Source organism: Styela clava, chromosome 9 (assembly GCF_964204865.1).
Source record: "Styela clava chromosome 9, kaStyClav1.hap1.2, whole genome shotgun sequence".
NCBI classification, from domain to species: Eukaryota; Metazoa; Chordata; class Ascidiacea; order Stolidobranchia; family Styelidae; genus Styela; species Styela clava.
In genome coordinates this window covers 13,272,548-13,291,841 of record NC_135258.1, presented here as the reverse complement: position 1 = coordinate 13,291,841, position 19,294 = coordinate 13,272,548, and the positions used below count along the sequence as shown (strand labels likewise).

General features: G+C 34.8%; 1 protein-coding gene across 1 annotated transcript in view; it reads right to left on the bottom strand.

The window, feature by feature from the left end:
• The window catches only part of LOC120339468 (cytoplasmic polyadenylation element-binding protein 1-like), a 45,133-nt gene that overhangs the window by 16,979 nt on the left and 8,860 nt on the right, over positions 1-19,294 (bottom strand). The window contains exon 4 of the mRNA XM_039407600.2: positions 15,025-15,142. Coding sequence (XP_039263534.2) covers positions 15,025-15,142 — 118 coding nt within the window. The remainder of the gene's footprint in view (positions 1-15,024; positions 15,143-19,294) is intronic.

The window sequence follows — 19,294 nt, the reverse complement described above, 5'->3', positions numbered from 1 at the left end:
CACGCAACCGCTGGTCGGTTACGGCTTCCTCCACCACCAAGTCCATGCTTCCGAAAACAAACAATACAGTATAACTAACTAATCCCATACCCGACTTGGAATGGTAACCGGACGAGAGGCCGTGGTTCGCCATATGAATGAGCCGTCTTATCGACTTTCCTCTCCCCCCGGGATAAATATGTAAATCCTATCCTATCCTATTTGAAACTAGGTAGTTGTTTTCAGAATTTAAATGATCAAAATTACTCAGTTTTCAGTAAAAAATTTTCAATCAAATCTCACATAAATTATGTTTTTGTTACAAAATATACCAAGTCAGGATAAATGAAGTTTAAATGAAAACAACTAAACCGATATCTAAAATACCAAATATTATGGATATTTGCATCACTACCATTAAAAATAATATACCTGTGGCAGAATAACTCAATTGTGATTCCTATTACGAAACTGCTGACAATACCAAACACCATATGAAACAATGTACTTGAAAAATTTTCGTTGCAAGTAAGCAGTTATCAATTTCAGTGTAGACATGTAATACACATATATTTAATTTTTCTGTTTTGATGGATATGTAATACGAACACTTTCGGAGGGAAAATGATGAAATGGCATTTGGCTAACTGAAAAACACCTAATTCTTGAGTATTTTCTTATTGGATGGTAAGCGTGAAAAAAACACAGAAACATGATGGAAATTACAGCTTGACCAGACAAGCGACGTGCCTACGGCGACAAGAGCAGCTGACGCCAATACGTAAATCCCAACGGCTCGCGTACGCAGGCTACGTTAATTAACTTCGCTAACTTAGGAAGTCTCACGTAAATAGCTGACGACGACAATTATATATATGAGGAGTCTAAATTTAACAAGACATAGCGTTCTTATATGCACATAAGTCTCTCATTTTAAACGCCATTGAAGAGAAGGCCCACTGAGATTGTTCATTGGACGAAGGTCTCGATCGGAGACAACCCAACCAAATGACTAGATAAGAAAACGAATTCAAATTTTTGCAACGTCATCAAAACGATTTCATCTGTGTTTAAAGGATGAGCACGTGACACCTATTTTACTGTCTGTGGTAAAGTTTGTAAAGAATGCAAAACATCCTTTGAAAGTCGTCAGAGCGTTGCGGCCCGAAACGCGCTTGGATATTGTGTCTGAGAAAACATCGAAATATCAGAAATTACATAGTTGGCGCTGTACATTGATAGAGCAATTACAGTATTTCAAATTTCTCTCACAACTACACAAGAACTAATTGAAAACTAGGTAGGTTGCTAAAGCTAAACGATCGGTACCTTTCCGATTGGACACGAAAATTTATAACACGTGACTGTGTGGCGACAAAAGACACGTCGAATAAAAGACTTACGGTAAAACTATTGCAAACCACAACCCTTCACCCAGTTACCATCCTAGATCCACTTCTACCCATATTTTCTGTTCATTTTACAACTTTCTTAAAAGTGCGTGGGTTCTGTTTACAATTCCAGATGCCGGGGTTTACATGTTTTCGGGGGTCAAATGAAGCATTACAAAATTGTCTTGCCGCATTTACCACGAAAGCAAATCTACCAAACATAGTCTTAACTTGTTTGTCCTTATACGAATGGGAATGTATTATTATGAATTCTTCACTCACACTTGGAACAAAAATGATCAAATCGACTTATATTTTCTAGTAATTAACGTGATAAAAAATAGCATTCAAATTCAAACGATGGGACAAAGCTGTATTGAACATTAAGTACGAGTGGTGCTCCATGCTATGCGAAAGATCATTCCTGCAAATTATCACAAAATAATTACCACGCCATGCCTGTAATTTTACTTATTTTTTTAACAATGAAGTTTCACGTGATTTCCGAATTTTTGGACATATTAAATTCTGAAGATAAAAGGAGAAATCGATTATAGTTACGCCCATAGGTAAGGAGAAAATTTCGAGGCGCTATTTTTGCAGTGGCATTGGTCTATTAGGTTACGTTCTACGTGAGAATGCGGTCATATGGAAATCATGTCTCAAGAATTCAAGAATTGAATTTAGATTGTTTATCACTAAATTATGAATTACGTAAGAAGTGGTGAATAAAGGCGAAATTGAGAAAGTGAATATCCACTTAAAAGCGCAGAAATTCACATTTTTAATTATTTTGAGAATATACATATACTTTTGATTGGCCGAGCTCACCAATTATCTTGGGTCAATTTTCAAATTCGCAGTGCATTTATGTGAAAAAGAATGTCGATGAACGCTGTTGCTAAGTGAAGACAGTACCTCACAAAATTGGCAAAATAATTTTATTTTAAACTATTTGGTAATGTCGTAATTTGGTTACGGAAGACATTTTTACTCAAAAATTGAAAATAAGTCCAAGGAGGACGTTTTTTGTTGTCAATTATGTCCCTACGCATCCGATTCAAGCAATAACCACAATTCATGGAATAATCATATCGAAGAGGCGGTATACAAAACATTGCGCGAGGAAACTGACTGTATTTCTGCAATCTAATTTTATGCGAACATCAAGTTTGAAGAAGTTATAATAACATCAATATGAAGTTATTAAAATGACATAATTTTTGAGATATATTTCAGGATTTTTACACTTCAACAACCAAAACAAGATTCGTGTTAATTTTCTTATTATTTTTTCAATTGTTTCAATTCATCTCAAATTGTCCTATTCTTGAACGAATCATTTGCATTGAATGAATCACAACATGTGTTTTCGATTAGTCTGTTACTTTCGCCAGTGACCGTGATGAAACGCGAGGCAATTGCTCTGAAATTGCAGGATAAGCAAAGTATATATACAGTACATACAGGACGGGCCAAAATAGAATTTCTCAATGCGAATTTGCATTTAAAATTGACCGACGTAAAAAGAATATCGATTTATTAGGATGTGGTACTTGAAATATGCGGAATAAAATGAATGGTCCCAGCGTTATTTGATTGGTATAGAGCGATTTGTAAAACGGGGTAAACACCTCAAGCAGTAGGTTCAAATTGTAATTAAAAATCTGGTTAAAAACTGAAAACTAAAATTTAGTGAAATATATAAATTATTAAACAAAAAGAGTCTCCAACAGTTTAAAACAAGATTTAACAAAACTATGCCAAATATGCAAATAGGCTTCCGTCATACTAAGATACTTCCCTCGAGCCAAGGAAATATTAAATTTGTGGAAATTTGAAAATACAGATAACCAAAATAGGTGATTTACAAAAAAAAATGCTGACGTGTCCTTCTGGTTATGTATGAAATGGCCTTGGGGCTCGGTGAAATAATCGAGTAAAAGTGGGATATAAACCGGTAGTTAAAATAGGGATAAGATGTATAGTCCCAATAACCATAGTAATGGCTCCTTTCCGTAGTGTGCTATTGGGCACAGCTATTCAGCTATTACACTCGCCCAATACATGACAAAATTTGACGAAAATTTCAAAATTTACGGAATCGAGTCGTTTAGCTAAAAAAACGAGGAACGACGAATTGATTAACGACAAACCTCGTCAATATTTTTATTTCAGGAATATCATTTTTTTTTACCAGAAAGGCATTTTCAAAAAGTGAAATGCCTATCAAAAAACCCTTTGTAGTCATTATTATGACTAGGCGAGTATTTCACAAGTCTACTGCAAAGCGGAAGACAAAGAAAACAAGGGAAAACACCAAAGTGCACAACAGAAACGCGAAACTTAGAAACGGTGATTCATCATCAAGTAACACTCACGACAGTATTATTAGGTCAAGACTTATTGCGCATACGAACGCAATAACAGTTTCTAATTCTAATTCAGACGTCAAGAAGAAATGCGTTAGAATTGTAAACAACTTTGCATTCGAAATGGTAAAATTTCAAAGTAATAAATAAGAAAAAGTAAAAGGCACTGTTTTTGTTTTGCGACCATTGGAGTGATTTATAAACGACCACTTCCGATTGGCAAAATTCCCGCAATGGTCACCCTGGAGTTTAATAATATATCCACATTCCGGGCATTACAGTTTATTTCAACCCTAAACTTCCAAAATGGATTTCGATATTTCGAATCGAATATGGGGCATATAGAGCCCAAGCTCGTAAATTTAGTCTCTCAAGTACGTGGAAATCAGTATGGATTTTACTTATTTTTTGAACGCACTTCGTAATTAATATTTTGACAAGCAGACATTCAAAAATCATGAGGGAATTTCATAAATTTTTTAGCGGTTTCCTCCAAAACTGAGACCACAAGCGGGGAATTACATGTCCTACAAATTCGGCAAATGACAGAGAGCTATCCGTTTTTGGCTTACCAAACACAATCTGGGAATTTTGATATGAAAATCGACATGTCAGGACTGTGAAAGTGTGATACAAGACATTTAATTGAATCATTCGATATAGTCGATTTGATTCCTGCTGCCATGCCCCTAAGGTTTCAGCAAACAGATAGGTCGAAAGAAAGGAGCAGTCGATAAATACACCCTACTCCTGATCGTTCTAATTCCGCCAATGAGTATTTATCGCAGATTTCAGTTTCATAAAAAATGTAGTCAGTGATGTTTCGGATATTATTTCTTTTTGTGTTGTGAAAATGGTAATCAATCAAATTTACAAAATTTGCTGATATAACTAACAAAGAGCAAACATTCTATGCTATCTACAAAGGGTTGAAATCATGGTACAAACAAGTTGGTAAACGACCTTTGGAAGTATTTACATTTCCCTATGTTATTTACAACGAACACGCGTGCCATCGTCTCATGACATATCCGACATGGTATCAACTACAGGTATAAAAAAGTTGTGAATTTAACTATCATTTGAATGTAGTTCTAATAATATAGAACGTAACTTTGATCAAAGCACGGCGGTCAAAATTATTACTCGATAATGAGGTAACAATGAAGGGCGTTCCTGATTTGTGGCCAATGTATTTTAGGAATGTATTTTTTTTACGATTCAGGAGATCCTTGATTTACATATAAATTCATGTAATTTTACTACATCTTTTTACAAGCAGGCAGCATGCGATTTTTAATCATTAGCCAATGAAATAGACTGGTCCCGCGAGTGCATTCGTCATCGGTACGACCCCAGTCAGACATCAGAATGACCCGACTTTACTGATTTAGTCGGTCGATAATGTATGTATTCAGTCAAATATGAGGGCATCGATCGCTAAGACGTAATCCGTAAAAGACCATTGAATTGGATCTATAAAAAGATGCCACCAATATAGCAAATGTGGAAATGCGTTTTCTCGCAAAATGTTGTGACTCACCATTTTCATAACTTTAACCCAAAAAAGCTGTTTTGAAGAAATGAAGAAAACATATATCACTAGTTTTCTTCAAATTTTCGTGCATTGAGTTACTTCGGTAAATATCGTTTTCTAATTTGCATAGTACGGTAATGCGGATATTATTCACTGAAAACCGTATTATTTTACATGAATTACTCTGACGAGATACGGCCGTATAAGAGGTGTTGAATTAAAACTTAGACCTACTTTTGGTTTAAATCTACATCGCGAGATTGAAATTGAAATATATAGAAATGCTACCTCAGGGCAAAGCAAAAATGCGTCGTCAAAACAAAAGTTCGATCTAAATGCTACAAGGCAAATTAAAAGATATTTCGCCATGCCACACCACCACCAAGATAAACAGATAATATACGATAAACATCAAGCATTGTTAGCTACTATTAGAAGAAACTGCAAATCTTCAGGAATTTATGATGAATATTTTTGCATGCGTCTCTGAAGACCATATTTGGCGAATGAACATGTCCGCAGCAAATTCCTAATATACCTGATACAAGAATGTGTAACTTGCATTAGGAAGTATACTTCGTATGTATAGTGACAAGAAAAGCATTAAATACACCCTAGGCTTCGTTTGCCAAATACGATTTTTGCCTTATTCAGTTTGACAAAGAATTTTACAAAAATGTCAATCGAGGTCGAGATGGTGCAATACGATCAAAGTTCTGACGGAAAAAATGCGCGTACAAAAGATCGACCGTGTAAAACGTAAATGGCATTCAAACAAAGACTTCGTCAATCGGAAAAGTCATTTAAATGCTAAATGACATTCGTATTTTTGCTACACTGAATATTTGGAGTAGATTTTTAACTTCAACTAATTTTATTGAAAGCACTATTTTGCGGTATAAAATGCCATCTGAATAACCGCGATTCAGTGAACGCCCTTGAAAAATGTTGCAACTTTCAAACATTATTATTTTTCACTTTTTGCGATATTTTGATTATACGGCGCATATGAATACGTCCTTAATAGACTGGGAACAGCGCCCTTTGGTGGCCAACTTTCCTTCACTGATCACCGTATATTATAAATTTATGACGGAACTTTTAATAGTTTACGATTTCTTACATTCTACGACATAGAACTGAGTAAGCAATGTGTTCTCGTTCGCACAGAACAATTTGGTTTTGCTGCTAAACTGATTTTAATGAATCAAGAAATCAAGTTAATGAATAAAGTAATGGCCACCAATTGTTTTGATAATTCTCATTTAGTAGAAGCGAAGTAAAAGAGAAATGGAAATTACAGTAATGGCATGTAACTCCATGAATTAGGAATATGGATGGGTCTATTACTCTATTAGGCTGCCATGTAAACAGCGTGTTAGATTTCCAAAGCGGATTAAACGCAGTACAGTTATAAAGGACAAGCTTTGCATTACACTGATGATGACACGCCATCTATCCACCATTGAATTCCTCAACTGTGTTTGCATCTCCCCAAAATATTTCAAATCAGGTGAATTTAAAGTCGTAAACCGACAACGGGCGGGTTTGAATGAGAGTGAGTAATCATTTTAGAATCGGGAATAGTCGGAAATGACCGCAAAATAAACTTCCAAAAAATTCCAGCAGTGTGATTGAAAACTGATAAACGATATTGATATAAAATCAGGAGAAATGTCGTCTATTATAAACCAAAGAATGTGGAGAAAAGGCGCTACTGACTGAAATAAAGACGAATTTTGAGTTGAGCTGCTGACTTTCTGAAAACGAAAGAACTACAAACAATGACTGTGGTCACAATATCGCAAGAACAAGGAAAGTAAAAAAAAATTCAGGGACAAGCGTTTTCAATTTTAACTGTAAACAGTTATTGATGTTGTAATATTCCTTATGTATTGAAAATAGGCAAAAGCGATGTCTGGCCTCATTTACTGTATGGCAAAAAACGATAAACACCATATGCGACAAATAAACAAACAGTGGAATGTTTATTTGATTAACTATTACTTGGAATTTAATTAACATCATTCCGGAAATTTGGAAGACAGCGGAAGCATCATCATTTCCTCCGATACCGGTATGAAGGGCGGTTCCTAGGAATCGGTAAAATCGCGGTTAATTGTACTGAAAGATATTGGGATCACGATTTCAAAACCTCAAATGATAAAATCATCGCACCAGTAGCAAATGCGATTCAGCATTACGGTGCAAAACTTGGCTAATGCGAGAATGCTGTTGGGCATGTTGTATTTGGCAAATAATGAAAATTAACAGAATAGAACGCATTTAAGTCACCTTTTTGATGATTAAATAAAAGCGTGTATGGAGGTTTGGGGTTAAACTTTTTAGGGGTTGGTTAAAACGGAATAACTGCTGCTTGGAATCGCTTTATCTTCATTTCCTTCAGGGCTGGGAACCAAAGGGAAAAAATCATTTGTGTTTTCTTTTGAAATATAAGTTATTTTATAGAATTTGGACTATTTCAACTGATGATTTGCGATATCTTACAAAAAAGAACTACTTAAATTCTTATCGATCTGATTCCAATATTTGTTTCTTTAAAATCGACTGCTGATGTAAACATGGTGATATATAATGTATCCTAATTCAAACATACATGTTCATAGTGATGTATATGGCATTTACAACGTGTTAGAGGTAGCCTAAAAACCGAAGGCGATTCAGGTTGGTTTTATCTTTAATTTATCATGGCAATCACTCATTGTTTTTAGAAGACGACAATATAGCCCCAAGGATTCATATAATAGAATGCCAAATTAATTAAAGCGCGAATGCCAGTGAGATAATCATTTAGAAGTAAGTTTATAAATATTAATAATTCAAATGAAAATTATTGCATACCGTTTTCAAATTATGTATTTTAGAAGTGATGCATGTACATAATTCCGATTGATACAGAACTTCTAAATGATTTACCGAAATGAATGTAGCCGCGTTATGAAGTGGTGATTTAAAATAGAAAGCATATGCACATTGAAACAGCCGAATCATACGGTTCAGGCAGAACGCGATATGGTAATTTCAAAATTTGGAATATTACAAAATTTCGAAAATGCAAACGTTTCATGTCATCAGTGCATTCGAAAACCATTATTCAAGCGAAAATGTACACAACAAAATAAATATGAGAAAATTCGATGCTATTAAAACGATAAATAGCAACGAAAATAACAAGTGAGACAATAGATTCGGGTATTGAGTGAAAAGGCCTAATTGAAAAAAACCGAAAAAAAAGGAAATACCCATAGATTCGTGCAAAGCACAATCTCGTTAAAGAATGTTGTATTCGTATAGTTCAGTGTTATAGAATCATTTCGTGTTATTAATTTTGATTATAAAAATTCTCTCCAGGAAATTCATGATAATAATTGTATCAGTCAAAAATGACAGTCAAAATAGAAGATATTTTTTGGAAGCGTTTGATAGTTTGTAACTACTAAAGAACACATTACTCATTGGATTTAAAAAATTTCAACCCCTAACTCACAGTTCAGTCATAATGGACGGTATACGTCACTGCGATTACAATAAAAATTAGGAAATGGTCAGAGACATGAACTATACGAATACAATAACAGTGACCTGAGGATATCCTGAGTAACAAATACGGTATGAATCAACTATAAACGTTAAAGGGATGCAAATAACAGAATTCAAAATTAGAACAAGCACGCTGTTCAGAGGTTATTCTATGAACCGTCATGTCATGATTATTCATGTTCATTGATGAGTATTAGAACGTCATCTCAGGAGGTCAATCATAATAGAAATATCACGACTGAACCATATATGCAAAAGACAAAGGAAGTACTTCTCACCAGCCATCAACAGATGAAAAGACTGACACCATAGCATACAGGGCGTTTAATTCAGTCAATATCAACCGAATAGCATGTTGAAATTATACTTGCAACCAAGGGTGTTGTCGGTCGATTGGTACATTTGAAATTGGTGAAATAAATCTAAGATTTTATGAAAACTTTGGAATAGTTTCATTCGGATTTAAAAAATCTGGTGGCCAGACATAAAGTGGACTTATTTTTTTTCTGACAGTAATGAAATACAAAATCAGACTGGGGAATGTTCATCAAAACTATTGTGCATTACCACATTCAATATCTATCAATTTAATGATCAATTTCAATGATTTTAATCAATGTTTCTGTAGAGAATCTGCAGATTCAATTTACAGTCAGTTTATATTCTTTTTTCATCAGTTGAAATTATTATTTTAGAATTTTTGCTGCCTGCAACATGTACTTTTCCCTATTAAACATATAGACAATTCATAATTCCCACAAATGGCACTTCATATGCGGATGTCACTTGTAGCTCACAGTTGTACATTGGTCTGGTCGACGATCAAGTAGCCCTTGAAACCTAGCTCTCTGGTGAAGGGGAATTTGGTATGCTTAATCATACATGGTTCACAGACATAACCAAATTCGATAGTGGTAACCAAACATGGTCGAGTTTATGAAATATACACTTTTTATTGTACATTAGGTCAGACGCCTTTCTTTGGAAATTTGGAATCATTTTTTAAAAAGTGGCTAACTAGCCCTGTCATATGAAGATGAGGCTTATTTTAAAGGGCCACTTTCGTCAGACGACAAAACCGCTTTTTCACAAGACAGACGGCTATATGCGTCGGTAAACAAAGTGGAGTGTTTTCGATGGTCATTACGTAAAAATATCGACGACAAATGGGTTTGAAAACGAATATGAATTGTGTGTTTTGTCGAAAGCTGTTATGGTTCCGGATAGACAGAAGGGAAAATAAGGGTTTGGTCAAAAATGTCATTCATATGATGACGTCATGTTTTTGTATATGATGTATGAGCTTTTTGTGCATGCCATAAAATTGAAATCTCATGTCTAGTTAGTAAAGGTTGATATATACTCAACCACTCGACATGACTGTCATATTAGACAGTCGTTGCGTCTTGATGTTGTGATAGAACGTAATTTTACAATTTCATTAACAAATTTCCATCTATAATGGGGATCCTATTAACTAGAGTGTTGTGAATACAATCACTATTTGCTATTATTTACATATGGTGAATCAGCGAGTCTCAATTTACGAAGCGGTCTATATCAAGGGTCGATACACAACGACAACCTGCTAAAAAGGTCAAAATTTATTAGAAATCAATGTTTAGAATTTAGCAAATTCTTAACAAAAAACAAGCCATCTACATTCACAGTTATCATATTAAAATTCATCATTACGGTAAATATACAGCATCGATTTTAATAAGGACATCTGTTAAACCGGAATTTGTGCATCACAAACAGTATCAAAAACAAAGGAATATGTTTTAAATCTAAGTATCTCAAGGTGGTTTAAGAGATTTCGGAAATGCGCCTCGAGCTTTCGTTGGGCCGCAGTAGGTCTTAGGAAAAATATATACCGTAGTTGAAATATGTACTCTAGGTCTGGAGTTCAACTTGACAAGCTGATATTAGACACAAGGATTAGGTTGGGTAGTGACACTAGTATTGTTTGTTTAAGTTGATAAAAAAATCTTTTTATGATACTAAAAATTTTGTGGACCTAAGCTTTCTTTTGACGCTGAATATGGAAGAAAAAAAAAAGGTTGAGAACCACCGATTTGAATTGCTTTATGTGAAGCAACTCTGGCAGTGATAGGCAGAGGCAACTTCGTGATTTCTCACTTGTTTATTAACACACTATTATAATAATATGTGATATCGTGAAAATTATAAAATAGCTGGGAGGCGTTGGATTTCGAACAATACAGTCAAAGACGTAAATCGCACTAGAATGCAAACCACAAAACAATAATTAAATAAATAAATCACATTTCTTCGATTTCGTTAGGATTAAATTTTCATTTCAAGCGCTGTATATTCGGAAAGTTAAATAATTTCTGGCTCAAAAAACACTTCAAACATTACTAAATACTTAAAAATTGCACCTCCCCGGTTCCCAAAAATCTAATTTCGACATTTTACGGGACGAATTCTTAAAAACGACTTTTGCGTGAATAATTGCTCGATTTTACGTATCAACGTAATAAACAAAGCCACGGTATTGCCAACACCATTAACGACCACAATACACCACATTAAAAGCCAAGCCGACCTCCATTCAATAAAACATTATCCGTTCTAAAGGCAGGTTATTCTGAGAGACGTTATTAATATTCATTATAAGGAATAGGAATAGGTCAAATTATAGCACATTTAGGTCACGGACAGATGACTCTCGTTGGCACGACGTTTTGTATTGTGAGGTAATTTAGGAGTTGTTACGCAACACGCATAATAAAGTGATACAACACATTAACAGTAACAACTATTGGTTAACAAAAATTATCAAGGATTGCACATGGTGCCCAAGATGACATGTTTTATAAAGCTTCGAGATTCAAGGATGCCCAAAACCTAATAATCTACTATTCCGTATACATCCAGAAATAAAATTTCCGAAAACAGAATCTCGAATATACTCAAAAAACGAGTCCTTTTCAACAAAGAATATACGAAATTAATTTATATTCTAATTTGGAAATGCAAGAAAGCTTGAAATAGACAGTTATTTATTTGAATTTTTTTAAATTTTACATTTTCTAGAAAATAAATGGAGGTGCTTCATGGCATACTGCGAGGCTTCAATACTTAAAATTGATAATTTATCAATTTATTCTTACAATTAATATCGAATCGATTAGAATATTGTATTCCATTTGCACGCTTTAAGTATTTACTCATTGCAAGATTTTAATCTGTTTTAATGTATTGCTCTAATCGCCATTTGAATAATCTCCTCTCAATGGCTTAATGGGCTGCAATATAGACAGCAGGCTTAATATCAAGGGTAGCTACAAAATATGAGTAATGTCATTCGAAAACATAGTGTACATAAACGCTAGGGACTGGTTGTATGTCTTTGTTTCCGTGTTAATGAAGAAACTAATATAACGTAGCAACGGCAAAGCAGGATCGTTGACGTTAATAATAAGCAGGTTGTACTGTAGAAACAAGACTTGGTAAATTATAGGCTGGAGTACATATGATCCAACGGTGATATGTGTTTTGGCCTGTAGTCTGGACTACAGTAGTAACCACAGAGAGTATCGCCATTCGAAAATAAATTCGCCATAGCAAATTTGATTACACACACATTCGCAAAGCTCGGGTTTTATCAAATCTCAAACTCTACATATTCGAATCGAGTGAGGTGATTTTCAGCAGTATGGAGGACACGTATAGTGCTGTTTTTCTTTGTAAAGGTTCGAAATAGCTCAAAAAATGAAAAAAAAACGAAACGACGCTGACCTTAAGATAATCTGGTAATATGGCACCAGATAAGAAACTTGACTTGAGTAAAACTATAAAGTATATATAATGTTACTTCTTTTATATAATAAACACAATACTATCAAAAATCGCGTATTACGAAACAAGAGAAAACGACAATTTTTCAATAGATCGCAATTATACGATACTATGATAGGTATAAACGGCGACGTAGAAATGTAAATTACCTTAATTGTATACCACACTGGCAATTTGAATAATGAAAAATATAATTACAGAGGGCAATATCTCAATAATAGAAGCCGTTGGAAGGCATCCGTATCGCGGTAGTATTCGCATTTTATCATTATTCAAGGATAAATCAGTTAGAAAATTTCTGAGATGGGCACTTGCCCCTCAATGAGAGCGAGCTTGATATAATCACGAAAATGGGTGTGGATTCGTAAACTATTTTTTAAAAGGATTGTCCAGTATTATTATAATAACGCACAACAACTCATTCTGGCATTCGTGGCCCGCCTTATATCCAAACCCAACGAATGGTCCATATGGTTTATCTTATATTTGCATAAATAATCAATTTATATCCAATTAAGGTTATTCCGTGACGAATAACCTTACATCAAATTAAAAAAAAGCCATTTTGAAACTGAAGAGAGGCTGGTTGCATAAATCACCACAAACCATGAAGCGTTCTCTAATTCAAATTTTTGGAATAACGCGGCAAGAAAAAGCATATCTCATATCAAAAAAGCGTCTGTAATGATCGCAACAAACAAGACAGAAAAAAACTCATCGCATTGTCACATCACGAGGGAATTTCAAGATTAACGAATAATGATTTCATTGTGTTCGACTGGTCAATTCGTTTCTATAACTAATACAGCGAGATTTGGCGAAGTTTGAATTTAACGTATATTGTTTACTGCCATAAATCGAATGTTCAAGCGGTTTTGAGTGTGGAATATTAATATGGTATACATCACATAAAAGGACAGGCTTCCAAAGACAGGCTCTCAAAAGGGGTTGTGCGTAATTATCAGAGCAAAAATAAAATTTATTTTATTTTTCAAGTCTCGAGTATAAAGTAATAAAAAAATGAATAATTGAATTGACCAGACGTGTCCATCCCAATGGGTGGTCGTCTACTCTAGACAGAAATTGCTGAATTTCAAAGCATTCCATCATTTCCATGTTCTGGTGTGACTTGAAAAAAATACTGTGTTGAACTGTTTGGGAAATATAATCGAGGTAACACTGAAATTGACTTTGTTAATTTAAAAGTATACGAGGCTGAAATATAGCACATAGTTCGCAACTGGATAAGAATAAGCTTATCCATGAAAATTTAGCCTTCGGCAATTCAACGACGAGAACGCAGACTGGCGGATTGTGTTGTTTATGATGTGGTCTGGGGAAAATTCCTATACATAGCAAGAATGGTGATTTAAAATGGGTGGTAAATTTCAGAAATGTTGGTGTTTGATGACAAAGAGATAACAACGAATGTTGCGTAAAAGCTGATTTTGTACCACACACGGATATAAGAAATAAAATCGTGTAGCAGACTAAATTGATGGTTATTTACAAAGGGATCTTCTAACAAATATTATGTCAGTCAAAGTACAAAGTAGTCACAAGGCGAACACGGTTATATACGAATCATGCAGCACTTGTTGGATCATTGGATAATCCTGCCATTTATATCGGTTATCAGTATAAACCGATGGATATTAATATTGAACATGTCGGTGCACCCTAACTATAGTCCAATCTAATTTGCCACTTGTAAAGTATTTGTCGCAAGTAATTTGACTAGACTCATCCCAGTTCAAATCGGTATAACATAAGATCAATCAGATAAGTCTTAACCAACTATCTGCCAGGTAAATTTAAAATCGGGTGTTGGCTACCACGTATTGCCATAACTAAGTTACATAGATAGGCATGACGGATATGTCGATGACCTTTCAGGCCGACATACCTTCACGGATGATTAGAAATAGAACTACAAAAGACAGGAGGGACATCATAGACTCTTACCGAAACGCACAGATGGTAACGTTGAGAGAATGATTATTTTCTTTTTTTCTTATAATTTAGTATTATAGTATAAATTCACTAGCAAAGTGAAAATTGTTCGAAAATCGTTCGACCAATCAATCCTACACATAAATCCCACTTTATGAATATTGTACCACAATGTACTGGCCCGATATCGGCTTATGTTGAAATGAGTTTTGAATGTGTAAATAATTTCGTTTCGGAGTCGAATCTGACCTCGCAAAACTTGACATAAAGCCGTCGTTAACATAAACCTCAAAAAAATTTCGATTGGCTAATTCTTCCAAGCATTTTTTTTTGAATGGCTGTTAAACCGACAAGAAACACTCCTGCTTGTAAAGGGATAGATTCTGCTGGAATCTTAACTTACCATTTCTTGCAAAAGGTGGTGTTCCTCCTACGCCGTTTTCTGATCTCAGAATGTCATATAATTGCGATTCTAAGCTTCCCATATGCATTGTATCGACCGGACTTCTCTCTTGTAGATTCTGCAAAAATAGAAAAAATAAAAATTTAATAAAAGCTTTATCTGATTTCATCATCAAGGACTTCCCATGGCAGCTCTATACACCTGGTGACAGCCAAAGCCAAGTGACAAATAGCCACACTTTAGGTGATACGTACGTCCAGAAATCCAAATCAATTTCTACTTTATCGAAACTATATTTAGGTTTAACACATAAGCAATACCAGTTGCAAAGCTACAATCTCTATTACTGAATTAGATAACAGTGCATTAATACTTTGATTTTTAAATACATTCAAAATGTCTGCTGTAGCCCACAATCAATTATTTTGGTGATTAAAGCCTGGTCACATGGATTTGATTAATTTATATATGACAACAACGTCGGAACTTAACAGGTTCGAGAGATGAAGTACACACAATACATGAACTAAAATTTACGTGAAATTACAAGGTCAGTGGCACCATGATAGATAGAAATTTGAGTGAAAAATTGATGCAATTATGATGCGTCGAAACGCCAGTTTGCACATGCATAATGCAAACCATCAAATTATGAATTAATTTAGAAAGACGTTGAAAGATGCTCGCATAATTTGCTATTATCAAAAAATACTTCTTTAAAATTCACCAGTAAATGGCAAAACTACAGCATTGGTTAAGTACATGATCAAGCATGCATGGTGCTTAAGTCATGTCGCATCATTATTCTATAAATGACCAATCATAAATGCGGAGATATTACAAACGGTTCCCGTACATTTGAACCCACGACAATTGCACCTGCATATATTGCACCTATGGAATTTTTTTTCGTTTTGCGGATATTTGAACCCCTACTAACCCTAACCCATGGGTTTTGGCCCGTATATAAATTGAACCCGCAGATATACACATGGGTTCAAATGTACGTGGGTTCAAATGTACGGTCACCATTACAAACGCATCGATATTTCAACAGTGTTCCCAATTTGATAACGGATCAAATTTTCCAATTGGAGTGAACACTGGCCTGAAGTTCACATCGTGGTCGGTCATAGGTTATTCGTTAAAAGAATGGCATTCTCGTCTCATACATTATGGATAGCTAACTTGCTATCTACTCGAGAACCATCATCAATATTAGAAAAATACACATGCTATGGCATTAGAGTTTACCGGATGAAAATAAATTTGCTATTCCGGTAAGTGTAAACACACTGATATCTAGCTTTGAAACAGAAAATTCCCTCATGACGATTTTCGGTCGTTATTATTGTTGCGTGTGATGTAGAAACGAAAGACATATTATTAATGTCATCTTTTCATATAAACGGTGAAAAATGAGAAACGCGTTTAAATAACACGATTAAGTGGACAAGTCTGATAAGGCAAAATTTGGGAATAAATAGGTTATGAAAGAAATCGAAAATTTCAGGTACTTCTATATCTATCTACACTCAAGTATTTTCTTATGTGTAAAAAAAGATAGAAAAAATAAGCCCGTATGTTTATGATTCCGAAGTAAAATTGGCTTGCTAGCTTCATTTCGAAAAAAATCTAAATAAAATAGTCTAAAGTTTAAACATTCTATTAGTTATTGGGGTGCAAAATAGTTAGTAGACTTCGAGCACTATAGGGAAGATCTAAATTGAAAAGATCAGGAAATTCTTGTATGTTTTTAGACGCTTAACCGTGATATGCACTTTCAACAGTATGATTGGTTTACTATAAAATCAGATTATTTTTTTTTCGATTTTAAGCAGTGTTTTCTCGGCGAACAGTGCTTCTGCTAAGAAAACAATACCACGATATCTGCCGATATAGTAGTACCATAGTACTTGGAAACTGGCCACTTCTAACGACAGGCTCAACACACCTGTACGTGCCAGAAATAACAACAATGGCAGCGTTTTAACGTCATTAGAGGATTGTCAAATCAACATGAAAATGGTGGTGACAATGCCCAAAACATTAATAATCACTCATATCGAAAACAGCTTAAACGTAAATTTAGAAATTCTGTCTTCGGAACGGGGATCGATAATTTGTGTTTTCTGTGTCATTGGTGTTTCATTATAACGGGTAAACTTGCCACGGTGATTCGATTGATCTATTTTGAGAAAAATTCCTTTTCTCAAAGTATAAATTTCAATATAGTTCACGGTATATAATCAAGTCCATGTCAAATAATTCATTCACGGCCAAAGAGTATACCTATATATATACATACAAAGTTAGCGTTAAGAAATAATAAAGTGAAAATTTGCAGAACCAGTTTGCTTCGCGCAACCAAAGCACAGAATGGATGGAGACCCACAACGGCCACAAGCTCCCAACGGATCTCGATATGAATAACAGAAAAACAAATTAGTATATAGTATGGACGCTGTAAAATCAAACATTATTTATATCTATCGGGTCAAGATACTCGAGACTAACTACATTTCCTTGGCTATATGCCTTATCGCAAGTGGATCCTTATGCGTATAACACTAGGGGATGCTGTAGCAAGCATAAATGTGACAATTCTATTTGATTCAAGAATCTTGCTGCCGACTAACACAAATGTCTTTGTGTAACGTTTCGTTTGACCGAGGTCTGTTTCTGTAACGTTTCAGAAATGTATTTTACAGCAAGACTCTTAAATCAAGTATTATTTACATCAGTTTTATAGTGCATTGTTCTGACACTCAAATCGGAGCAGAGGGGCACGTACATGGCGGATGACACACAGTGACTATTCGTACCACACAACAACAGTGCGAAATTGTTAAAGAAAATCGCGCCTGGTGGTGGTGGTGAGAGGAAGCACTATATCCCTCAACGCTTGAAATCCATTGGCGTTCCGTATTAAATCCCAAATAAAAACACTCAGAACCACTTTCACAATATACTGACACGGATCAGAATCCGGTTGTGACGTCTTTTGAATCTTTATCAAAATCGATAGCATCACTCATAAAAATAATTTAGGTTCAGGTATAAAGGCCAGTTTGAAAGGCAAATCGCCACGTGTATGATCTTGGTTGCAAGAGAGAACCAAGCTTGTCCGACAAGCATGTGTGGCATACGTACCGTAGTGATGTCCTTAAGCATAATTATGAAGAAGACCAATGTTCCCGAAAAATAATTATTTTTATATGTAAATATTCATCCTGAGTTGACAGCAGAATAATGATATCATGTAATGCAGGGAAGTACGGTAATTGTTTTCAAATTTTTCTTATTTTTTTTTAAATATTCGAATATTCGACTTCGCCAGAATTAAGGTTTCCAATAAAACATCACATCACTCGAACGTGTAACATCAAACCGAATTATACGGACACCGCGTGCCAAAGCTTACTTCACTGCCGGATCAAGAAAGAATAACTAGATTTACCAGACGAAATATATCTTGATTCGCGTAAGATTAAGCATGTGATTAAACTATGGTCTCGTGTTACAAATTTACAATTTATGTGTAATAATTGCAGATAGGATTATAAAATCAACGGTCAGCGATTAATTGGTCAAAGTTTTATGAGATAATCGCCATTATCCGATATTCCGAAACAATTTGTCCAACAATATTAATTAGTACAAGACGGTAATACGGTTTTAAAGTCACATGAGTATGTTATGATGAATTAACTCATTTAGATCCGTAGATTAATCGTTTTGTTTTACGGCACCACTCCGAAACAAACTTTGCCAAATGCTTACGTCAGATTCGTACATATTTATGCGTATAAATTCAAGACACCGTACTATGCAGCAAATTCCCTTTGATACAAGATCATACAAAAATATAAATGATGATATGATAATAATACATTTAAATATTCAATTTGTAATACTTAAACTATACCCACAAAAATATGACTTCCTTTGTAAAAATACACCATGAATTAATGCGAAGCCAACGTCACTTGTTGAAGACGATCTGCATAAGACTTGCGTGAAATAGGAAGTGTAACATCCGAATGAAAACACTGTGGTGTATGTGGCGGATACAGTACTTGATAAAAACAACACAGCTTCGTCAATAGCACACCGAAATTACTATTTACTAATATAGTATACTAGTAAAAAACTTGTATTTACCACCACAAAATTACTTTTCAGGCCAATTTTGTGTACGAATCAGAATCCAGTTGTTAGTGTGAATTGCAGAACTGTTGTTTATACATGGCACACCCCCGTTTCAAAT